At 39.3% G+C, this 26,500-nt stretch overlaps 1 protein-coding gene across 1 annotated transcript in view; it reads right to left on the reverse strand.

Moving 5' to 3' along the window:
* The window catches only part of PLCXD3 (phosphatidylinositol specific phospholipase C X domain containing 3), a 78,674-nt gene extending 57,135 nt beyond the window's left edge, over positions 1 to 21,539 (reverse strand). The window contains exon 1 of the mRNA XM_036403193.2: positions 21,409 to 21,539. Within this exon, the coding sequence (XP_036259086.1) occupies positions 21,409 to 21,511 (103 nt within the window). The 5' untranslated portion in view covers positions 21,512 to 21,539. The remainder of the gene's footprint in view (positions 1 to 21,408) is intronic.
* Between the last annotated feature and the right edge of the window lie 4,961 nt (positions 21,540 to 26,500).

The following is a 26,500-nucleotide window of genomic DNA, read 5'->3' on the forward strand; positions in this document are numbered from 1 at the left end:
TGTGCACATATGCAAACACCCATACACACATACACATTGGAGTCAATGCAATGATTAAAACACACCCAAATTATTGTACCTACTAACCAAGTGACTACTGTACATCATGTGAAACCGTACTCTTTACAAGTTGACGGGGAAATCTCTGTTCTTGGGGAGGAAAAGTTTTCTCTTGTCTTCAAAAACACAGATTTTGAAACAACCAGGATTTGGCCCAGGAATAGTTTTTCAGTTCCTCAGATCTCTGCTCTCTCTCACTCAATCCAAAAAAGCCCAGCAGCCAGTTCAACACAAAGTGTGGCTTGTTATCCTGTTTGGTTTTGGAGTGGGGTTTTCCTGTTTCTTTGTTTGTGTTGTGAAGTTTTTGTGGTTTTGATTTGTTTTGTTGTTTAGAGGAGTTTTTACAAATAATTTTAAAATTTACTAAAATTACCCCTGTGTAGAACTTAAGTTTGCTAAGCCACAGGCAGTGTCTGCTCTGGATATCTCACAGTCTACAAGGAGAAGAAATGGACAGACAAAAAAAGTGCAGAGGAAGAGAAAGAAAACTATTGGTGGCAGTCAAAATGAAGAGAAATTTCAAATCCCTGTTCATGTTAATGTTGGCTTGGCCTCCTATATCCCACACAGGAAGAGGAACCCTCCTCAGCTCTCCTACACAGAAGGATGGTTTAATGAGGACCTGACTCAAAGTAAGACCATGCTCATCTCTGGCAAGTGTTTGCTTATGAAGATGCCCCTGCTTATTGCAGGGGGTTTGGACAAGATCAACTTCCAAGGTCCCTTCCACATGAAACTATTCTGTGACTCTACGATTCTAAGCAGCTGAACAAATTCAACAAGACTTAAAATAGCACATAACTACTCCTTTCAGCACACAAGGCCTGTGCCCAAGTCCAGTGCAGATCTTTGACCTTCAAGCCCTCAAGTAGAACACCCAAGTGAGAACACCCGGGTTTGCACAGGGGGCAGAGGGGCAGGTTGGTCCTGTGAGTCCATTTTTAACAAAGTCTTTTAAAGAGCTGACTTCTATAATCAAAAAAAGAAACCCCAGGGACTGAAGCATCTCTGTAGTAAAAGTGAGCGAGTTGTCCTGAAGCCCAGGCATGACTGATATTAGTCCTTTCACTCAGATTCAAGGAGATAAGTTAGCTACAAAGCTCTGTGTACAGCTGGTTACAATACTTAAGGAAGAGGAGGTTAATCTTTCAGGTACTTTTAATAACCACCTCTCAAATCAGTGGCACAGATTGGTGCCTGACAAAAGTGTAGACACCAAATACTGCCAGCTCCAATGCATCAATTAAGTACTGATTAACTCTGTGAAGAAAAGCCATACTGTCTTTTAACCTCTGTACCCTAAAGAGCTATATGCAGAGGATAATTAATTGTGCAGATCACTATAGGTGAAAGCCTAGCTCAGCTGCTGGAAAAAGCCATGAATGAATGAATTACATACAAATATATATAGATAGATATATACACATACACACATAAATATATATATACACATACACACATAAATACATATATATCCATACATACACACATTTTTTAAAAATTCTTCCTACATACATATTTGTGTATATATATATATATATATATATATATATATATATATGAATTTAAAAGTTTGCAAGACTCCTTTGAATGTGAGCCTAAAGAGTACACCTGCACACAATATGTACAGAGACGTTCAAAAGGCTGGGATGGATCCTTGCAATCATTTGTTACATTCTAATCCCACTCACTGTCCTTTCCAGGAATTAGAAAATGCATGGTGAAAGTAGCAAGACATACAGACTGAGACAGTCTGTAGTTCGCCCTGCATTAGGAAGAGGGAAACACCCTGAACATGGTCACAGAATGGGGTCACTTTTAAAATGTCTTGAAAACATAAAAAATTCTGTCCACAGGGGAGCCCACATGTATTTGCTTAAGGTTCAAGTGGGTCAGCTTCAGGCAACATGTACATGGATCTCAGCAGTGGCCTAACTGACTTCTTGAGAGCATGGTTTCATGAATTCCAGATGCATTTAGAAATTCAAATTTGAACTTTTACCAGTTCCATGAAAGTGAAATCAGATATCCATGTTACCTGAGCAAGTCAGCCAAAATCCCAAAGAGTACTTTTAAATATGTCAAGTATCACAGAAAAATATTTGCATTTTGTTAATCTTCACTTGATATTAAACATGTGGAAGCCTGAAAATACATACAGATATTTGTTTCTTCTGACGCCAGTACTAGTCATAAACAAGGAATTAAAAATGTTTTCATTAACTTTACTCTTCTGCTGATCACCTACTTAAAAGGTTCCCTGTCTTTATATGGCTTGTATGTTTTTATTCATTATGTTAAAGCTCAGCTGTTCACACTCCAGGCATAGGATTCACTGTTCATATTATGTATCTTAGTCCACAGTTTGCTTTCAGTGAATTTGGCTGAGACTAATAGTACTGTCTGAACTTTGCAGCCTATTAATCAGTCAGATTCATCAATTTATTCTCCTATAAGCAGTGGTAAGTAAACTCACATTAATTGTTGTCCCACACAATTGCTTTGTGTAAGAAATGTTAGGCAAGGGTTCAGGGAAGTTCACTTGGTCAGTGCATTCAAGAAGGACCTTTTTGTAATTTTAATTTAGTACCTCCCAAATGTTTGTAAGCTACTGAACCAAGGTCACAGTCACACTGCACCCTATTCACATTCTGACATTTCCTGTTTTGAGCACATGGGTAACCACTTAGAATTAAGCTTCTATAAAACATTTTGAGAACAAAGCTCAACCTAAGCAATTCTGATGACGAAAGGATCATACTTTAGACAGAAAAACTGAATAGAAAGTATTGCTGAGAACAATGTGTTTCCTTATTGCTATACCTTGCTCTGTCTAACCCATCTACCCCACTGCAGTCTATGTTTATAAATTCATTCTAAACAGTCCATATTTGACATCTTACTCTGGTGCAGGGAATGTAAAAATCCAAAGAAAAACCCTTAACAAACATTACTTTTTTCTTCCAAAAAAGGATTAGAAGATAAAGCGCCACATTCCAATGCTATAAAAAATAAGTTTGATTTTTAAAATATTGAAGAGGAAAAAATATCACAACTAAGGTGAAAAGACAGCAAGAGTACAGAAAACAAAAATTCTGCAAGTCAATGTGATTACACTATCTGTTATAAAAAAAAATCTGTTATGCAAATTAAGTCTAATAACTATGAAGGGAAGAAATAAAGTAAAAAAAAAATAGTTATAAGAAATTGTTGAAGCCATGATTAAATTTCCTTGATTAATTGTGCCACAACTTCTGTTCCTTGTTCAGTCTGGAAAGCAATATTGTCCCAGCCTACATACTCCCTATATAATGTCTAATTGAATATTTTCAGGTATCACTGCCTGCTTCTGGCTCCTAAAATCCCAATTTCTGCTCCTAAAGGCCAAAACATGATTCAATGCTTCAGGGCATGTACAGGTGAAGCAATTATTTAGTCATCTAGGTGATACTCTTCCTGAAGCAGACAGCAAAATTGGCATTGTGGTGAAATATCCTTTCATAACCTTGCCAGAAGTAGCCTCTGTCTCTTGAAGAATTTTTAAAAATTTTATTTATTTAATAAAAAGTAGTGATAATGGTTTGGTTTCCAACAGAAATCTCTGCAAAGTGGTGAGACTACAACACTTTCCAGGACATGTAGGTAACAGAAAAAGGTTTACTTTTGTTACTTTTGTAAGACCTAAATTAACATGACATGTCCATTTCATAAAATATTTCCTGTATTATTTAAGTCACTAAGAAGTACCATTAATTTTTTATGTGTGTTCAACTATCAATCTACACTTACACATTCTATTGTTCAAGAGTGTCTGAAAGGTAGTATTTTAGAGGAAAGTAATTTTACATGGTTGGTTTACAGAACAGAAAAACCCAAGGGGAATAACAGACAAAATCAATAGATTCACACCAAAATCATATTAGAATAGGCTGTTCAACAAACATAGATTGCAACAGCTAGCTCCACAAGAGAAGTAGCTTTAAAACACTGGAGGCTGAAATATACTTTAATTCTTGAGTATTGAGTATTTCCAGCTCATCCTGGCTCTTTGCCAGGAATTTCCATCCCACAACTCCTGTTTCTGATCTAAGTCCATACTCATAAAAAACTGAAATATGAAACATAAGCAGTTAAAAACAAAATTTAAAAAATAATCTGTATTTCAGGCATCACAGAAAGGGAAGCTTTCAACAAGAAATTTTTCATTTTTGAATGAGAGAATGCCTACAATCTGTCCCAAATGGAGTATTCCTTTTTTGCGGTTTTTCGTCAACTGTGGATGAAGAAACGCATGTCTTACTTTCCAAGTTCTTTTCCTCACAATACAGCATTTACTGGAAAATGGACAACAACAGTAAGGGCATTTCAGATCAAGGTTGCCTTACCTCTAAGGCCACAATAGGTAATGGTTATTGATGCTGGACTGTTGCCTTGCATGGAAGAAATCAATTCAAGCCATGGAATAATTCAATTCAATAGACTCTACAGCAACTCTGAAACCTCATACTAAGATGGAGTGCTTTTTCTGGAAAGAACTCTGATCTCACTTTTAACAGATTTCTCTTCTCAATCTATCAGTTGTTCTAGCAGTCTCATCGGTAAAAACATTCAGTTTAATTTCAAGCTGAATATATATGGAGGAAAATGACATTTATATTTCACTTCTTGACTACCCCCAGAGTATGCTGTGATAGTTATAATCCTACCAGAAAGCCATTCTGAAAAATCATTGCTCATATTCTTTAATCAGGCTCAGAAACATTTTCATACCCTGTAGGAAGAGACAGCTCCTTCAAAAATATGACTCTCACAGGATCTCTAACAGCAACTTTCTTCATGGTCTTGATGTAGCAAATAGTCTCTTCAGGATTTCATAATTTCTAGTATCGGAATAAAATGTGTCATTACAAGCTTTAAAAGGACAGCTCATGGAACAACTTATGGGACATCATCTTCAACTGACACCCAAGGATACAGACTGAAATGCACAGGCGGGGCAAAGATCTCAAATCTTCTCCTGGTATCCCCAGCCTCCGCCTCTTCCCTTTAGCTGGGATAAGCAATTCCTCATCATTTGCTCTTCCTGAGGCTTTCAAATTCAGGTTTGACATACTAAACAGCAATACCCTCTTTCCAGGCAACCAGAGAACTATGATTAGGGAGCACAGCACAGGCAGAAAACATACATTTATACAGAATTACACTGTCACATACCTGGACCTCAAACACACTTTGAAAGCCATAATGCCTTTATGAGAGTAAAAAGAGGACTGCATTGAAGGTGAAAGGGCTGTTCAGGCAGAATGTACAGAGTAACAAATATTATGGTGATTGTGGGGTTTTGGCTTGGTTCTTTCTTTTATTTGCAGATACAGGGACAGCTCAGAAAGTCAGCATCACTGCCTAAAAAAGAAGATGATAATTTGGTATCAAGTGGACTCCCCAGTACGTAGCCCAGCATTTTAACACACATATTCAGAAACTGTGCAAATTTAAAGTAAAGGGAATTCCTTTTCCAGTGCCTATTACAAGAAAAGCTTCAGAGAGGGAGATACTAGCCATTTTTTCCACATCACCAGACCTTTTGTTTATCTTCATCTTATGGAAGTATTTCTACAACACAAGACATGACTAGCACTCCCGAACAATTCATGGAGTGATCAAATTTTCTGTCTGGATCTTGCAGGGGTTAAGGATGCTGCCAGAGAACAACAACAGTGTAGGTAGTACCCAAAAACAATGGTTGAGCCAGCCTAGCTGAGATCTGATGGGAAGTGAGCTACAGACAATAGCTAGGGAACTGCCTGATACAGTATGTAGTCAGGTGTGCCCCATGGGTCAGGGACAGCTAACCTCAAAGTACATCTGCATATTGAAAAGTAGCATTACTTTTAATTGTTAATATATTTTCTTGCGTCTTCCCTACTTTACATTTTCTTCTAGGATAGAATGTGCTTTGACTCCAGCAAATAACTCAAATATAAATTTACTTTTCACTGAGTTACAGCAATGACTAATTAAGGCCCAACTGGAGGTTGTCATCCTCCAGTTATAGTATAAACAGTCCTATCAGGAGGCTGGTTCATGTAAGACACCTCACTGGTAAGAGAAAAAGAATCCAAAATTTGCTGCTTGTTAAGTAGTGACTTCTGCATAATCGTCAGGCTGTAATTCAATTGGTTCAGATTCTGCCACACACACAACAACAACCCAGACACAGGCTCCAAGGTCACAGATGCTGGCTCTTTACCAGACAGATACTCATCACAAAACTTCACTATAAAAGAGTACTGCATTTTGACAGAGCTTAAGATGCCCCCTGCAAAGAAGAGCTCAGGGAACAAATCAAGTCACGTACAAAAATTCAGTCTTCCAATGCCTGCCCAGACTTCTCATATGGTATGGGAAAACCATTTACCAAGGCATTCACAGCATCAAGTTTTATACAGCAACAGTCGTGGCAAGTCACCCATAGTCTGGATTAGAAGCAAAGTCTCTAAATTTACAATATACTTCCAAACTTGTCCCTGATGAAGAAATATAAATGTATCTTAATTGCTGCTCTCTAAACTACCTCTAAATGCTTTCTGCTAGAAAGTAATCCCAATTCAAGAGAAATCAACAAAGCATGGATGAACATTTTTCATCTCTTAAAAAGTTTCTGGAAGTGTTTTGTGGAGAGTTCCCTCATGAGTAAACTTCACCAACATGCTGCCAACCTGCAGAAGACATGTGCATCAGCTGCAACAGACAACAGCCAGCGCTCCTGGGATCCATCTGACATTATCCACATGCAGCGTAACCTGTGATTCTTAGGGATGGTCCTGTGCAGGGCCTTGCCAGTCCCTCCCAACTCAGCTTATTCTGTGAATGCTGCATCTCATTTGCAACCACACCAGACCCACCTCCTCTTCATTAACCATCACAGTTCTGAGCACGTGGCTGTCTTAGGTTGCAAATGCAAGATATACCTAGGGGTGTGCATTCTATTGCCATCTGTTAGAGGTGGGGCAGTCATCTTCTGTTAATTGGGCCACCTAATAAAACCAGGTGGGGCAGTTTTCTTTATCTCTTCCACAACCAATCCTCCTTCCAGAGATATATCTTCTCTTCTTGGGCCATTGAGTCCCACTTCATGACTGATAAAATTACATCATCCCACTGGGAGATGCTCTGCCCAGGGGGAGGAGCCAAGCATTCCCACCTGGATATAATCTGAGCCTTGGAACACCACAGGCAACCTTTTCCCACTGGATTCCCAGAGGAAGACCAGGCCCATCTACACCACCACTGGACCTTCAGAGGAAAACTGCACCCTTCTACAGGATCACTGCTTCAACAGAACCACACCTGTCACTGCAGGAGGGCTGCAGCCACCATTTAATTGGGCTACTACCACAGGGTGTCAGGTTGTATTCTGACTCTGTCAATGTTGTTTCATATTACTGCATTTTTATTTTTCCTAATAAAGAACTGTTATTCCTACTCCCATATCTTTGCCTGAGAGCACCTTCATTTCAAAACTGTAATAATTCAGATGGAGGGGGTTTACATTTTCCATTTCAAGAGAGCCTCCTGCCTTCCTTAGCAGACACCTATCTTTTCAAACCCCAACAGAGGATAACAACAGCAGTGGTGATTTCTTCCCAGCTGCCTCATCTGCCATAATACCAGCTTCTGCCACCCTCCAAGTCTCTTCCTGAATTTAACATGTTTAACATCTCCCTTAAAAAAGGAACCCTAACTTTCTGTTTATTTTTATCCAACTCAAGTCCATTTCCCTGTGATGCAGGCTTTTTTCATGTGCTTCTTTACATTGGTATTCCTTGTATGCTTCAATAATGAGCTTGTTATCAGCTAGGTTGTTAGTGAAAAAAAAATAAATTAAAACAGGACCCAAACATTGCAGCAATGAAGAAATGCCATGTTCAGTACTCAGTTTTAGCAGTTCAGTGCTGCCTTCACCAGCAAGCCAGTCAGATTGACTGCAAACACTGCTATGAAGATTTATTTTGGATATTTTAGGAAGTATCACGCACAACAGGACAACTGTAAAGAAATTTTAACCTGTTGCTTTGACAAAGTCATTAATCAGCCTCGCTCTTCATCCCCAAAGAAATTCCTTGAAGCTTATTTTTCTGAAATCATGAATTCATTGCCAAGAAGAGCAGCAGGAAGCATCTAACAGTAGGCAAAGGCCTACTGGCAAACATCCTTTTAGGGCTTCAGCAATTTGATATTCTGATTGAATTTAAAGTTATAAAAAATTAAAAGCTATGAAAAGGATTTGTCAACAGTTTTCACTTTAAACATCGAAGCTTGGCATTCATAAAGTATTTCAATACTGCAACATTGCTTGATCGCAGCACCAAAGTATCAGAACACAGCCCCGTTCTGCTGTGAGCTTGCAGAAATATTTACCTGCATGGTTTATCACTCACTTTACTCAAACTTCACAGCAAATTCTCTCACACTCACATTTTTTTAAAGTAAGGCCTGGGCTGCAATGGTATATAGATGGTTTTCTCCAAACAGGGTTCCTGAGTACAAAATTTATTAGACAGGGGTATTGCAGCAATGTGTATTTTCGGAACACACATAAGAACAGCAGAAGTAAAAGAGTCTTTTCAGAGCCCACAAAAAACTTAGCAGCTGGTGAAATGCCTGGGTATATCCTGTTATTTAGCAGTAAAATGTGGGCCTTGTTATTGTAAATTTCACTTATTTTCCCCAACAGTACCTGTGTCCCTCTTTCTGAGCACACATTTTCCTTAACTTATGCTGAAGTCTTCAAAGCAAAATCAACCAACAAAAAGACTACTAGGCTATGCTCTAGATGCTTTCTGAAGCAATGCTTTGCAAAGAGATGGAGCTAAATCTGGCAGTGCTCACCCCCTAATCTCCAGGCAAAGATTTAGGGTAGTAACCTAAACGGCTCATCTACATCCCTCCAGCCTTCAGAATATTTATTTCTTTTTTTTTCACTTTATTCTCTCTCTTGCGTCATTTTGGAGCATGGATGAAAATCCTGGTGCCTTCATGCTTTCAGGCAATGCTTATGAGGCTTCCAAGTGCTCACACCTTGCCTCTCTCCCCACTAGAATACACTAAAGATTACAGCAATATGCAACTTGCTTATCCACCTTCACATCAGGAAACAATTCCACATGATGCAGATAAAACCACCTGTCTGTGGTTCCCAGACTGAAAGGGGAAGAAGTGCTGCCAGATGCCACTAGGGAACATCCAGTGCAGGGTTGAGGTAGTGCTTGCATATAACTCCAAGACAGCACATGCAACCTCTAATGTAACTCAGAATGTGCTGCTAACTGGCCTCCCTTGCTCTGCAGAGCTTGCAAACCCCCAGTTTAGCTGGAGCTTCTGTAACCCTTTATTTGATTCTCAGATGAGGCCAGAAACCTTATCTCCTGCAGCTCACCCTCCAATCCGTGGAAATCTGCCAAACCACTTACAGCCTGGTTTCACCTCTGAGTGGTCCTTCTTTTCAGAGACCACTTGAGAGGTGGGTGATGCAATGCAGTGCTCTGCATGCCATCAGACTTGATGCACGTGCTGCTTTCCTGTGAAAAATGTTTCCTTTCCTTGCTGGTATGACATAGTGCAAAGCACAGAAATCTCAGGTACAAAACATAAAAACCTGATGCATCTGCTGTCAAAAGAAGCTTTTCTCCTCTATGCTTGGGAAAATGCATGGCTTAAAGGTCAAGTCACTAAATTAAGATCTATAAAACACAGGTTCATTTTCTATTCCTGCCTCAGCATCCCTGATTTTAATCAAGTAATTTAGTTTTCCTGTCAACAAAACATGGAAAACATCCTGTCATGATAGAGAAAATGAATCCTTTATAATTTGTGTTTAATACGAAGGCTATGGAGATGGATAAAACATGCACATACTTTCCATGTTCTGACCATTTTTTTCTGACAAGCTTTAAGCCTATGTCTTTGGCTCAAGCATCAGCAAAAGGCATAAGTCAGAAGCCCTGTCTCAGACCAGCCCCACCACCAGTCACCGGTGTTTTCACATGCTGGTATAGAGCTGTATCTACTCGGCATGACTAATGTCAAAGTCACCATGTCTGATCACTTGCACTGTGATGTCTCAAGGATCTCCAGCTCTACTACTCTTCTCAGTGCCCAGTTCAGAGAAAAACTGAAAAACTCCATAAATCCTTACCTTCAATGCAATACAGAAATCCACGTAGTGTTTTTGACAGCTACTCTTCTATTCTCCCCACCATAATTTAAACTATGTATTTTCAAGCCATCACACAGCTATGCAACATGAAAATCCAGCCTAGATCAGAGACCAAAGGAAGAGGATTGGTCTTTTGGAAGAAGCTGTTCAAAAGAGGTATGAATAGCCTTGGTGTTCCAGGGCTTCAGAAAACAGAGCAAGACTGCTGTTATGAAAGAACCGTATGCAGCCTCAAATAACCCAAATTTTAAAGCCCTTTCTTGATGAGTATTTTCTGTTTCAATGCCTATCTCAATTCCATAGTAATTCCAGTAAAAAAAATCACTACATCTTTGGGAGACAAAACCCAGAAATTTCAACCTTTACTTACTCTTCTTCCAAGAGTTCTCCAGACTTCAATTACATCAGCATCTTAAAAGATATGTTGAGACTTTGAAAATAAGCTAGCTTGTCTTTGAAATACTTTGGTCTAAATATTAAAGCATATCATTACAAATAAATGTTAATACACCATATTTTCTACAGTAAAAAGGAGCAAGTCTGTGAAAGGCCTGCTACCTCAAACACCGTTACAATACAGATAAAACACAAAATATTACTTAGTGGTATTTCAGCTTCAAAATAATCAATTAGACCATATGCTATTTCCTCCTTTTCTGTACATTAGGGTTTGATCTAGCATCATTAGTCATCACAGTGTATGTGTCAGCTGATTTTGCCATGCAATAGGTAAAATCCCCAAACTTGCCTATCTCTTCTTGTTCCCTGATTTATATTTAGGTCATAAGCAAAGACAATGGAATTTTTGGATAAAGCTGAACTGTAAATCTTGTGATTTTTTCACTCTGAAGATAGATTATTTTTTCTTTAATGTAGCTATTTAATAATGGTTCACTTAAAGACTATAAGCAACACAAGCTAGTACTTTTCTTTCTGACACATGCATTACAGTGGGTATTTTAGAGGGCCATATTTAAGTTCATCATCTAGTCAGCATTGCTTTCTTCAGCTGTTCAGAGCAATTTATTCATCAAGAGCTAACTGAGGCAGACTCAGTTCCACTCTACATAGTGCACAAAGTAAAAATACAGTTACTGCTCTAATTTAGTGACATTTCATACAGATCTGCATTTATACATGGTATAAGGCAGTGGAAAACCAGATTCAGTTAGATTCATGTTAAAATTTCTCCTCTTGTGAGTGAATCCTGTTATCCAATAAACTGCTGAAAATTAATCCGAAGGAAATAAAGGCACCTGAACCATGAACTGAGTAAAACTTATGAAAAAAAGTTCACTTTAAACACACTTTTATCCTGGATCTTTCCTGGTTTGTCTGTAAGTTGGTGCAAATTTTAAAAACACATTCTTTTGTCTTACATAGTGTCTTTTAAGCACTTTTTTAATGTAGCAGGCAGAAAAACAGGCATGTTATCCTATCCTCACTTCCTTTCAAGTGTCATTTCCAATTAGAATACTCCTCCATATCTCTATTGGTTTTACATATTGTCTAAGTATTTCTGCCCTGCATCCCACTCTTAAGACAGAGCAGAAGTAACACCTGATGGAAAGTGAGATGTAAAAGGAATTGCATTTTGCTTCTTGGCTTCTGCATTGAAGAACAGCATGCTCTTGTAGACAATAGCAATTCCAAAATGAAAAGGCATTATCTCTCACTTGACTTGGAGAAGCTGCTTTCAAGGAATTTAATTTATTTATCAGCACTTCTGAATACCTTTTGAAATACAAAACCAATTAATAAACCCTAAAAATTACAACAAAACACCATCAGCTTCTTTCTCCATGGGAAAATTCAAGGTAATTCACAGCCTAAGATAGGTGGCTTGAAGATTAAGAAACCTTATCTCTCTTAGCATATATGGGAGAGCCATGCTGAAAAAAGGTAAAATCCAGTTCTGAAAAGTACACAGGCCAGAAGAGTAAAAGGATATGTATAGAGGGGAATATCTCTTTTTTCTCACCTGTTCCTTGAGTCTCTTCTGTGATATAGATCAGAGATGATACCAGAGCCAAAGCACTGAACTTACTGCACCTTTGATCTACCTTCAACACAGCACTTCTCCCTGGTCCTAGACCTCCACCTTCACCCACTTTAACTCTTTTTCAATCCAGATATAAACAAGGCTCTCCTGCAAAACTGAAGTCACTTTCCGATAGCAGAGATTACTCTTGGTTTCGTGAAGGATGTGGCCTCAAAGGAAACAGTAAGAATTCTGCGGTGTACAAAGAATATTAATAAGCAGCTAGGAACTGAAATCCCAACATGGACCAGATCACTCAGCCTTACAGTGGCTTGTTCTGACCCCCGTAGAGCAGGATGATGTGACAGGGCCAAATACATAATGGCACAAAAGCCAACCATTTCTCTGCGACACCAGAAAAACGGCACCATCTTAAGCTCTCAAAGAAGTCAGTGTTAGTTTCATTGGTTTGTACACTGTTTTCAATGAGAATCTGAAGCATTGCTGGCCAGTTCATTAAAATTCGTCTTAGAAATCCCAGTTTTCTCCATATTCCACACTGTGATTTCTAAAGGAAATCCTGCCTCATGCACACCAGAAGCAACAGCATTCAAGTGCAGTTCATGTCCTTCACAGCGTCCCTTGGCTTGTTTCCCCTATTATAGATCCAAAAATTACTGAAGCTGGCTTGTTTTCTCCTTATGTATTGTCAACTTATAAAGTGTTTCTCAAAACACTCACTCGGCACACACACTAAATAACACTTTGCTAACGGCAGGAGTCCAGCTCCTGCTCACAGCAAGAGCCTGCACTCCTAGATAAGCCTTGAGCATGTCTAGACATGTGTTCCCCATTCCCATCATGGACAGCACCTGTTTTGAGGTGATCTCTCCTATTTGAAAGAAGAACAGCTGCCAATTTTTGCACCAGAAGCAGAGGAAGGCAGAACTCAAACTGAGCAACGCTTTGCAGATTACAGTTCACCAAAACTGAGTATTTCCATACCACTGGCAAAGATTCACTTCAATCATGGAAATGGTGAGATAACTGTACAAGGTGGAGGAAAAGTTAAAGCATTAAAAACAAAACAAACCAAACAAACTAACACACATACATGGTCCAAAATAGACAATTCCAGGTTTGGATTCACATGGTCTAAGTGTCCTGAATTTAAACATACCAAAATATATACCAAATATATACCAATCTATATGAAAAAAAAAAAAAATACTGATGCAACCCCTAAAAGTGATTTTTTTTTGTGCAATGAGGATGCAGATGAATACAGACAAAGACAGCATCTGCTACTCAGTGCCCAAGCTAGATCTTTACCTCTTCCAATTAATATCCTCCCCTTTTTGTGGCTTAGGTTAACTGGGAATTTCTGTCCAAAACCAGCTTCATCCAGCCTGTTTACCCCAGTGAATGAATTACTCCTACCGTTGTGCCATGCAGAGTGCCAACACAATCTTCACTGCTTTCCAGCAATGGAAAAAGTAACTGGCAACTGCCTCCTGCAGCAGCTTCAAAGAGATCTCCTGATCTGCCCACCACACACAGATGAGCCCCTTTGGAGATGCAGGCACTTCAAGTCTCAGGGAACCCATCCAAGTGTCTCCCATTTTTTGATCACATGATAGGAATACATGAAAATCATCCTCACACATGAAATACAAGACACCACTACCCCAGCTTGCATGGCTCCTGACACAGTACTTGTGAACATGATCTACACAATTAGAACAGTCTTGCAAAATCTGAGAGTTTCAACAGAAGGAAAGAAGACTAAACCTAAAACAGCAAATCTCTTGGGATTCCTGCGCTAGCACCTAGAATGAGCACCTGCTCAAACTTCCCCATTGACAAAGCAACTTTTGGGTAGCACGCACAATGGATGGAAAGCAGCACTCCACCAAAAGCTTTTGTGGGCTTTGCAGTATAAAACAAAACACCTTTACTTCCAAAGTGCAGCCTAGGGGTCAGTGAAATTTTCCATAACCCACTGAGCAGACTTCCAAACCCAGCTCTCCTCCTAAGAGCAAGGACAGCCTCAGTATCACTGGGCTCCTTGAGATTAGAGCAGGATTTAGCAAAGCTAAGAAACTAATAACCTTTGAGGCTCTAAAGCATCAATTTGATTGCACAGCACTACATGTAACTCACCTTTTCTACATTTTTCTTACTCTCACTTAAATCCGAGTTTAGAAACCTTTCATAATTATAAAACCAAGCTGCCAATGTATAAAGAAAAGCCAAGTGTTTAATCGGATTTAAAAAAAAATTCTATTCAAACACAAAACTACTATGGACGACAGCATGACAACAATGTAAAGCATGAAGTATACTATTCATCTCACTGGAGTTTGTTCTGTTAAAAAAACGGCTATTTATTAAAGACTAGATTAGTTCACTGGCCTTTATCCTGGCTTTTTTAAATTACAAGAAAAATTCATAATGCAATAGACTACATAGATAGGTGTTTGCCTTGATGGCAGCAGCACATGCCACGTATCTCCAATCATCAGAAACACCCTAAGGAAAAAACACAGAAGGGAGCAAAGCCTGGAACCAAAACAAAGGAAATCTGTTTCTTCTTTACATCCTCTATCTTTTAAAAGTATTCTACATTTTATTTTCATAGTTGAAACACTAAATATTTAAGCATAGGTATGTGAGCTGACCAGGTAAGAGATTGGATGAGCCAAAGATTAACTTTTTTTAATACTGAGACACCATTTCAAAAAATTGCAAAGCATCTGAAAACTGTTTTAGCAATTTGTTTTAAATTAGATTATGGTGAAAACTGGGATGGTGTTAAAATAGACAGAAAAATAGAAACCTGGACTTTCTAAAATGAAATTATATATTTCAGCCTTTATGTATCATTATTAGCTGACACTATATAGCTGTTCAAAGTAATGGAAAAGATTAAACCAAGGTTTGCTACAGTAGGTCAAATGAAAAACCATTCAACTTTGCAAAAATTTAGATTAAAATCCAAACCTTCAGATTTTGAACCACATTTCTTCCCAATTATATTTTTTGCAGTGTCCCAAGGGCTATACTGTAGGGATTGCACAAGGAGATCTGTTCACAAATTAAGCACCTATAATTTCAAACTACTTTGAAGAAAGGATAAGATGGGAATGAAAGTTATTCTCCCTGGAACTGGCTGCTCTTTGAAGAGCAGAACAGTTAAACAGAAATCTGTCTACTAAATCTGAGTGCTATTTAAATTATATACATTATATTTGAATGCTATATAAATTGTATACAATTAATTTCTAAAAAGTAGTGTGCATTTTAATTATTATTTCTATACAGAACAGTAGAAGAGATTGCACAGCACTCTTAGGGAGTTTAAAGTTACAGTCTGCAAAACTCTGTCTACCTAGGATCTGCATTTTAAAATACTTACACAGTTGAGAACGTGTCACAGTTGAGCATCTTCAAAGGAAAATCCATTTTGCAGGAAAGACAAGAGTTCAAGTTGCAGTATAGTAAGAACCATAGGAAATTACCAAACATAAAACACACACCAAACACAAAGTTAAAGACTGTCAGAAGGTAAGGGCAGTTTGGATACACAGAACAGTCAAGAAATTTTCAGACAAGAGATTAAAAACCCCAGCAGTTCATTGAGTTGGAAAGACAGAAATAATTCCAGATGGCAACAAAGCTGTTCCCTCTGCCACACCTGCCACGATGGCAGGATGCAAGGCAGGTTGGAGAACGCAGTTCTGCTGGAACTGAGCTGCAGGAGACACGGTGGACAGAGATGGCTGGATTAATAAACAGCCCCTGTTGGGAAACCAAGCAAAGGCAGTTTCGAATTACCTCTGGTAGCAGATGGGCAAGTAACCGAAGGGTTCAAACTGTTTGATTTTTACGGCAATGTGAGTAAACAAACAGCTTTATTTTGTGTGTGCTAGAAACATGTCACAGCAGGAGAAATTAATGGCGAATGCCACAGGAAACTGTATCACACAGAAATATTTCTGAAAGGGTTGGAAATGAGACATTAGCATGTGCAAGGCCAGAGAGAAACTGTTTTGTGGATAAAAGTGATTGATTTAAAAGGATCATCAACAAATTAAAAAAGAGCTATCCTAAAGAATAGTTGTAAGGATATTTGCTCATTTTCTGATCAGAAAAAAAGAAAGCATAAGGTACTTACTTCTGGTAGAAAACCACTGAAAATTGACTGCAAGGCACAGCAGAAAAGAAAGAACTCTTCGAGGTACATATACATGTCAAAAGCTAATGGGCAACTTGCATTATAGTTTTATTTATAAGTTGACCTGCATCATCAGTTTAGAGCTCTAGGCAAAGCTAATTTTGTACAGAATTGGACCCAGGCAAGTGAAGCAGAGGTATTCTGCTGACCGGGAGCAGACAGAAAAGGCTGAAACAGATCCCACATGTCAAACACAATCACCCTTCACTCTTAAGTCAAATCCAAATCATTGGCTATTCAAGATCACAATTAAAGAGTTTCCTAATAACATTTAAACAGTGAAAATGCTGTGTGTCTACATAACTAAAAGGAAGAAGTTCTAGACTTTTTTAAGGTGAAAGAATTTCCCCAAGGGGATGAGAATGGGGAATGTCTATCCAAGAAACAAAATATCACTTGAACATTTACAAGCTATTGCAATGGAAGTTAAAATATTTGAAACAGAACCTGTTAACACAGCACTGCTATTGTTCACAAAAAAGGCCAAAATATTCCAGTTGCACTTTCTTCTCCCAAGTCTCCCCCAACCATCTTCAATATCTTAATACATCTTTGCCATTTGACACTACCACACATCCTCTTCTTTGTGAAATAACTCCGCATGAGGTCTTGCTCTTTCTTTGCAAAGTATGATGATAGTGTGAAATAGAAATTTCAAGTCTCTGAGCCTTTTTCTAAAGATGGGTAGTACTAAAAAATTCCACCTGATAACTTGCTTCTTATTTGAAGTGAGCCAAGCTAGCTCTGCTGTGTCTAGCAATTGCTTTCCAATTGATGGACAAAGAAAGTTGTATGTCAAAATAAAAAAAATTTAAAATCCCATCTGAAAAACAACAGAAGCCAAAGAGGTCCTGGGAAAATATTTTTCACGAGAATTGTATTGTTCACGTTGCATTTTCGAGCAACAAGAATATATGCTGAGGTCAGAGGTTTCATCTGCACAAGGAAATCAGAAACAAAAGCTTGAATAATCACAACTCCAAAAAGTTATGCACTCAAGGGAAATTCTGGGTCTTAAATTCATTCAGAAGATTTTACACTTTACAGACATGGCCCTAGCATGCATCATGACTGCTCATATAGCAGAATCTTGGGTTAGTAAAAGTTTTGGTGGAGGGATGAGTTACTATGGAAGAAAATACTCTTTTCAGTCATAAATTATTCTTGTGGACTTCTCAGAGTCTTGGAATATTAGCACCAGGGGAAAACGCAACAATGATTGCACAAATTATTCATAGAAAGACTCTGATATTAAACTAGACACATATTTAAAGACTGTCAGTGAGAAAGTTTATTGATCAATAAGTGGAACAATTCATAAGGAAATGCTGCCTGCTGATGTCTATTTACTGCACTGCATGTAACTGATATGATCAGCTCAGATTAAGGAAGGTGCATTGACACAGCAGAATACACAGGCTCTCCATACCTCACTTTTCAGCCTCACCTTGGGAGCATGAAGATTTCAGTCCTATAAACATGCAATGCCTCCAAAAACCTATTTCTTATCCTGGTCAAAGAAGAACAGGCACTGACAAAACCACATTTTATCAACTACTGAAAGACACCCTTCCCCCAAAGACCAGAATCCACAGTCCTCCACCTTTTTCTTAGACAAACTGTAGAGAGTTCAGCCAGGCAGATCCTCTAACACAAGAGGCAGGCTGCAAGCAGTAGAAGATGTACACCTTGACCCAAAGTCCTAAGAATATATCCTTTCATTATTCTAATTGTCATAGCAATAGAAGATTAAATTTGTGTGGCATTTTCTGGAAACTAACAGATCATTTTATTTCCAAAGATTGTATACTGTTATTTGCTACCATTATCACTTGAGGAAAATCTGCCACTTGCAGCATAAGAGAACACAGACATAGTCAACTCAAACAAAGACAAAAACCTCATAGAAAATGCATCATCCTCATATGTGGAAGAAATTAAAATAGAAAAGTTTTTGATGGACAAAGCTGGCACAAGCTATATTAGAGATTTCTGTCTCATCTAGAGGGTTCCTGCAGTTGGGAAAACAAAAGGACCCAGCTTGAACTGTGGAGAATGGAATGAGTAGAAGAACTTACTGAAATATGAAAAAAATCCAGCACAGATTTGTTATTTACAAATGTATAAGGGGTGGTAAATAGTATAAATTTGTACCTGCATAAGCTTAGCAACTCAACAACAAAAGAGTATGAGCACAATTTTTAAACATATTATGAACAGAAAATTCCTTCAACAATATAGTTTAAATACAATCATGACAGAGTATCATGGGACTTGTGCTTCTCTTTGCAACAGCTAAAATAATACAAGCATGTCTGTGCAAAGACAACTGAGTGTATCACCTCAGTTCCAAGCACTCCTTCTAGACAATGAGAAATGTACTGATGATTTGTAAAACAACACTTCCCCCGTAATACAGAGGAACACCCTTTGTAATGGAAAATTCATTCTAACATTTTCAAGCTAATAGTTTGTTTTCTTCAACATTAGCATTGTTGGACTCTGGCTCCAGAACTGAATTTCATCCAGCTGAAATAAGGTCAAAATCAGTATTCCTACTGCACAAGGGAAGTTTAAATCCTGCTGGAAAAAACAGAAAAAAAATGTACTGTTAACTTCTTTTGGTATGGGGAAAAAAAACAGACAATGTAAATAAAATGCTATGAATACGACACTAACTTCAAAAACAGTGAAAAATTCACAAGTTAACGCTACCTTGACACATGAAGTTTTGCATTACACACATTCCTTGCATTAACTACTTGAATACTAGTTACATGCTAACAGCTACTATGCACATGTTATTAATGCTCAGTTGTAGACATATGGGAGAAAACTTTCATATAATACTAAGAATGTCCAAAAGGTTATCTCTTCTTAAAGGATGAAACCAATCCCATGTTAGCCCTTTTCCTCACTATTGTGCATGTCCACACTGTATGTTGAATATAATAATAAATCTCTTGTTAAAAGATAATGCTTAAACTACACTGATACCTATAGTCTGCGTGCCATACGCCCTAGTCGACAAATTCACATGAACTATATTGCTACCCTCCGTATAAGACTCTATTTGCCAAACCTGGCATTTTAAAAGTGAGACAGGCAGATAAAAAGTCTATGTCAATTTACACTAACAGAAGGACAAATTTCAAAGGTCTTAATGCTACACCACTCAAATCATATAAGTTTTTCTGCTAATTTCACAAAAAGCAAGTCTGTGTGCATTGCTGTTGCATGAACAAAATAGTTCTGCCAATGTAAGGGCTCAGTCTCTGCACTTAAAGCCTGCAGAACTTGCTCACTGTTAAATGCTATATTGGGATTAACCAGCACAGCCCACCGTAAATTGGTTGGTTTGTTTGTTTTTAATTTAAACAAGGTGTGAAAGCTTGTATTATTACTGAGAAAGCTCTGAGAAACGTCCACTTCAAAAAATTGTGGACAGTAAGAAAGTAACAGAGAGATGTTGGCGAGATAGATGTACCAGTAACAGCCTCATGATGCTTCCTTCGGTAAAGGAAGTCACTTAATGGTGATGCATAACAAAGGCAATTTTTTGCATCTGGAAGCAAGTTAAGTTTCATAATTTCTCCTCAAACCAGGAAAAAGTCTCTAAAACAATACATCTAACTGGAAAAACCACCATGCATCCCAAAGAGAATAATTTCTCATCATGCCAATATTCCATAAGAGCATTCCACAGTTTGTGGGTTAATGAAAAGTTATTACACTGGAAGATTTTTACAGCTCCAACAGAATTTGGTGGAACAATTGCAGATGCTGGGTTCCTATGCCTTGGAGGGACACAATTTTATACAGGATATATTCAACCAACAGCAACACTCAGTGTAGCAAGTAAAATACTAGATATAGCTTGTGTAAACCATAAGAAACTAAGAGACATTTAATTCTAGAAGGGCACACCTGCGTCTAAATGACACTACAGAAAATATATCATCACAAATATCAGCTCCTATTACATTGTACTAAAGTATCTTTAGTACTATAACAACTGGTGTAACACGAGCACCTACTACACGAAACTTGCAAGAAGTGAACATTTCTCACAAGAAGCTTAAGACATTAGAGCTTCAACATCTCTGAAACCTCAGTCCGGTTAGACACCTTAGAGAGGAAGGATGCTGGTAAAGAGGTCTTGCAAAACCTTGAGGTGCTCCTTCAAACAGAGATCATCTGAAACAATTACTGGTTTGCATTCTAATATGTATTTTGCCTAAGTCTACAACCATACTTAAAATCTTAAAAAAAAACAAAAACAAAACACAAAACTGAGGAAGGACAGGAAAGAGTTCGTAGTCTAAATACCATCACCTGCCATCCCTCATCTTATTTAGAATTGTGTTGAGATCGAGCGTTTTCTGACAGCGACATGACACGAAGCCGCACAGTGCCGCAGCCTGCCTCCCCTCCCGCAGCCGCAGCCCTGCGTCCGTCCCCGCTCCGACCGACCTCGCCGCACAAGTTTACGGGGAAAGGGGCAGTATGTGGCATTTAGGTCCTAGGCGAGGTTTACTGCTTGGGCTGCTACGCTAGTCCGGCGGTACAGGAACAGGCTCCCTTCCCTCCCCGACACCAGGTACAGCCGCGCACTTCGCACCCGCCGCCCCACAGCCGCTCACAGCGCGGGGCCGCCGGAGCCGCGTCCCGCCGGCGCCTCTGCCCGCACCTGCCCCGCTGGCTCCCACCCACTCCCACAGGCAGTGCAAGTCAGCGCGGCGAGGGACGGGCACGGAGCCCCGCGGCAGCGCGGTAAGGGATCTCCGCGGAACCCCGCGGCAGCACGGCCGGGGCGCGCCGCCTCCCCAGAGCGTGGAGCGCTGAACCGCACCGAGAGCTTCACGTTCCCGGCGCAGGGCAGCCGCGGGGCGGGCAGCCGGGAGCACCCACCGGGGATGGCCAGGTTGGTAAGCGGGGTGCTGTGGAGGCTGCCCGGCAGCGCTGCCATCCAGTCGGCGAAGAGCAGCTCGTTCTTCCCCAGCGACGAAGCCATGCTGCCGCCGCAGCTGTACCGCCGCCGCCGCTGGCTCCAACTCGCCCAGTCCCGGCCACGGCCGCCGCTACTGCCACAGCCCCGCCGAGCCCGGGCCCCGCCCGCCTGGCACCGCCTCCCCCCGCCCCGCCGAGCCCCCGCCACCTCCCCGCGGCGCGGCGTGAGAGCCCTCGGGGCCGGCACCGAGCGTGGCGCGACCGGACGGCACCGCCGGGCTCGGCCCGGACACTCGGTGGGCGATCCCGCCCCAAGTACCGCGGGAGTCCGGGGAGCGAGCGGCGTCACGGCCCGGTCGTGGCGGGTCCGCACCGCCCCGGGCCCTAGCGCCCCGGCCCGGGCCGGGAGCCGGCAGCAGAGCCCGCCCCGGGAGCGTGGTCTGTGCCTGGGATGGCGGTCGGGGCCCCGGCTTGCGGCTGGTGGCCCTGGGCCTCAGCAGAACCTCCCTGACCTTGGCGATGGCACGGCTGAATGCCCCGCGCTTGCAGGCAGCTCCCGGGCAGTTTGATCTCCCCCTGATACGAGCGTCTCTTTTTGCAATGGGTTGTTCACACGAAAAAAAAATCGGTGCACCTTAGTTGAACATGCCCTGCAGACCTTATTTTTTGGCAATAATTTTTTAATGATCCAAAGTAGTATCTTCTATTATCATCTCCAGCCTGTCTTTGGAGAAACATCTTAGCGTTGGCAGTAAGGAAGCATTTGCGTGGTTGCCTCAGGATGGATGAATGAATGAGCCTTATAAAGCTCTGTGAGGCATTTTGAGCTGTTATAACCAACGTGGCCTTCTCACCTTCGGCGTTACCCATTTTTGTGAAAGTTGTTTATAAAGGTGTAGAAAGAAGTTCATATGGTAGAACTATCAAAAACAGTGCCTAGAGAGAGCCATGACTGAGGCAGGTTCACTTTATCAGTTCACCTTGAATTCTTATGAGGGTCGGCTCTGGTTCTGTAGCTTGTGTTCTTACTCAAACCCTTCTATAACAGCTGAGTTTGAAAATAAAATTTCAGGGAACACCTAATAATAGCCCTCCTTTCACTTTCTGTCTAAAGTTTCCAGAGCAAGTGTGATGAGAAACTCATCCTTTGGCCGCAATTTCATGAAAAGTGAGTGACTGTTTCTGAGGTATTTAAAGGAAATTTTGCTGACTCACTTTTTGCAATAGAAATAGCTCTTGAGGAGGGATTTGACTGGAGAAATGTGATTATATGGTTGACCTTGGGGGAGATGTTGAGTCTGATTTGAACAATACATGAAAAAGGGAGAGGAGAAAGCAAACAGCCACCAAGGCCTGACAAGTTTTTGCAGTCCTGCTTCCTGTGTTTGAAGATGCTAATCTGCCCCATCCAAAATGACTGGTATTAGCAAGCATGAAAAAAAAGACAGATCCACATTCTGGATATGAATACATGAACCTCACTAAAAACATGGAAGATATTACTTATAAAGGTTGAAGGTTTTACATTACATCATCTTCAGGGAATGGAAGAAATTTTAGTAAAAATTTCAAGATTTTTAAAGAGCATTCCAGTAAGGGGCAATTAATGTTTCTAACAACATGATTAAATCAAGTAATATTTTTTTATTTAAGGGGCAGAATTGTTTATGAATTGCACTGGTCACCTGGAAAATTGTTGATGAACTTTCATCCATTTCACTATGTGGCCTACCTTTTCTGAGACAAAACTGAAATATACATCTTTTTGAAAGATTAAACGTGTTGTTAATCTCTTATGGTCTCTGAAGCTTTGGTGATAGCTCAGAGCAAAATGAAACAAATACCAGCAAACTCATCACTTTAAAATCTATTAATATGTAGAATAATGTCTAAAACTACCTTTCAGTAGTGCTTTCTACTCCAATGAAGACCTGTAAATATCCCTTTCTCTACTGACTAGAAACCTGTTGGCATTTGCTTCTGCAAGTAATTTGGGCTTTTATATCTTCTTTATTTTTTTTTAACACCCAAGGTATTATTCTTCATAGTCTGGATTTTAAAACCATGGACACTCTGCTTCATGAAAACTGGCCTACTCTAACGTGTCTCACACAAATCATGCTTGAAGAGGTCTGCCTCTGTTTCTAGTGCAATGTAACTGCTACAAAAGCTGGCTTAAAATCTGTCATTGAGTCTCTATGGACTTGGGAATCACAGGCTTAAATCACAGGCTGAATTTGAAGGGAGGTGGGATAGGAAAGGAGACTTTTATGGGACAGAATGTGAGAAACATTTATAGAGCAAACTAAGAAACACTGACTTGGAAGCTTTGCCATCAAATAAAAAGGTATTTTTTTAGCTTTTCAGTGGTATGTAAAACAATTTTTTATCTGCTTGGGAGGTGTTTAATTAAAAAAAGGCAAACCATTTATCTTGATTAAAGACCATTTGACTCATTTTCACTGATTTATAAACAATGATAGCCTGTAAATCAAAGGCAGAATATCCATACAAGCTTTTGTTCCTATTTAAAAACAGTAAGAAAAAAAACAAAAAAAATCACATTTTTGGCTATATTATTGAAATCCTTACATATAGCAAGTCTGAACTGTTAAAGAAAGTAGATTCCAGGAATGAAACAATTTAAAACCTTGAAAATACCAGGTAAAATGAAAATTAAAAGCAAGAAACAAGAAAATACCATCTTTGCTCTTTCATTCACAGCTATGCTGAGCTCACTGAAGATGCCATGAAGAGACAGAAAATTGAAATTGTGCTATCTGTTCATCAGGTACTGTGTTCTCTCCAGTCTGCAGTGTGTATGAATAGAGACACCTCTGCTTCCATGGAATGGCAAAATAGAGTAATTTAGCCAATAGGAATGTTGCTTCAGCATTCAAAACTAACTACACTATTTAAAAAGATTTCCTGTTGTTTTTATTCTCCAAAAAAAATAGCATTTTAACAGTATACATTCACTGTTACACTTTTTCATTTTAGCAATCACACAGTTTGCTTTTTCATATGTCCTTGGCATCTGTTTTAATCATGTGAATAACAAAGGACTAACAGGATCTTTTTCTGTAAGTTACATAAAGTACATTCCACTCTGAAAGGTAAAAGAAAAAATTACTTAATGGGACATTGTATTTCTGTGACTATCTTATTATATAGAAAAATTATTTATTTACTTTAAATATATTGTTAATGAATTCAAAATTAGTCTTGGAACTGAAGAATTAGTATTGTTTAAATAGTTGAACTTTTTCAGTGGATTCTGCTTCTGAGGTTGGTTTCTTCCTCCTTCTTACTACCCATTTCTATTATTAGAAGTTTTTCAGAACAAATCCTGGCTGCCATCCCATGTTTGCATCTCTCATGGCTTTCAGTGACTCTATCAGTAACATTTGGGCAGTAAAGCCTTTCCAGTTGTTTGCAGCTGAGTTGCTAATTATATTTTTGTTACTTGGAAAGGCAGTGGATCCACAATTTTCTCAATTTTGCTACTTCTCATGGCTAACAGGTATAACAAGTGGGACACAAGTACTTAAAATCTCAGAGTCAAAGTAGATTGAATGAGATAGTTTATTCAATAGCCATATGGGTGAATAGAAGTTGTTACAGGCATTTTGTGGTCATTTTTTACTTTGTGTGGCTACTTTGAGAATCTCATCCTGCATTCATTACGCAATCTCTGTTTAGCAGTATTTGTCCTGTCAAAACAGATTACAAAATTCCTCAGTAGTCAGAAACCTTGTAGAAACAGGAAAATAGTATTTTTTTCATTTTATCTGAAAGAATAAATCTGTTTCTGATTTTCAATCAGAAGAAAATATGGTTTATTCTGTACTCTGATTCGTTATTCTCTACTGAGAAAACTGAAGCATCCTTGCTTGTGCCAGTAAGGAATCTGAGAAGAAACAATATTTGTTCCAAGCAGCTGACAAATGTCAGGATGATGCTAATGTTATCTCTACTCTCTTGTGGTAAATTACACTGACTGGGACAATGGTGGGTTAATATAAATGTACAACACATGTTTTTACTTGCATACTTTATAACCAAAGCAAAGACATTAAAAAAATATACAGAAAATCAAATAAGGTGTCTAACAAGACAGTTTGTTATAGTTAACCAAATTCTGGAAGGTTGAAATAAAGAGGATAAAAGGCAAATTAGAGTCTTTGTATCCAATCCTCAGGTGGAAATCAGTTTCACCTTAGATACGTCTTTCTGAATAGTGTTTATCAGGTTTCTGGAAGAAGGTTTGTTTTGTCTTTTTTAACTTTTCAAGCAGAATCCTGCTATGTCTCACCTAGCATCAAAGCACACCACTGGCTACTTTTTTACCTGGTTAAACACAAGGAGGTTTGGTTTTGTTGGCATTACTGAAAAGACTCTAATGGCATTATCAAGAACAACAGTGGCAGAACATGAAAAACCCTATTTTCTCAGAACCAGTGTATCAGATCACAGCAAAGTATGCAAATTTGGTGCAGGGAAGGGTGAAATAGAGATTGCTTTTTATTTCTAGACCAACTTGACCATGTTTAAAAGCTTCTGTAGAAGCTCATGAACATTTTGTCATGAGTAAGTGTTTCTGAGACTTGAAGGCCCCATGTTTGGCATGGTTAGGAATTTGCAGAGAAAGCTTGATTCAAGAATTTGAATGTGAGCTCATTCTCTAGGTAGAAAACTGTTGTTTTATTGAAAACAAAAGCAAAATGAGATAGTTTAGTGGTGGGCTTACCATAGGCAATGCAGAAGGAAGCATCAGTGCTGATCATAATCCTTGTAGCCTCCCAAATGCAGTGTTGGCATGGTCACAAAAGACCTTATCAACATGAAAATATCTAACTTTAGTTTAAAAAAAAGCTTGAAAGACCCAAAACAACCTCCCCTCTGCTATGTTTCCCAACCCTGTCAAAAAGGAATGAGAAGTTCTTGAGGCAGTTAGATACTCCGTGACTCTACTTAGTTTTGTCAGAAAACACAGCCCTTTGCATGAATACAAAATTTTGAACAGTCTAACTAAAATCTTCACTAAAAGGTT

Source organism: Molothrus ater, chromosome Z (genome assembly GCF_012460135.2).
Source record: "Molothrus ater isolate BHLD 08-10-18 breed brown headed cowbird chromosome Z, BPBGC_Mater_1.1, whole genome shotgun sequence".
Lineage (NCBI taxonomy): Eukaryota > Metazoa > Chordata > Aves > Passeriformes > Icteridae > Molothrus > Molothrus ater.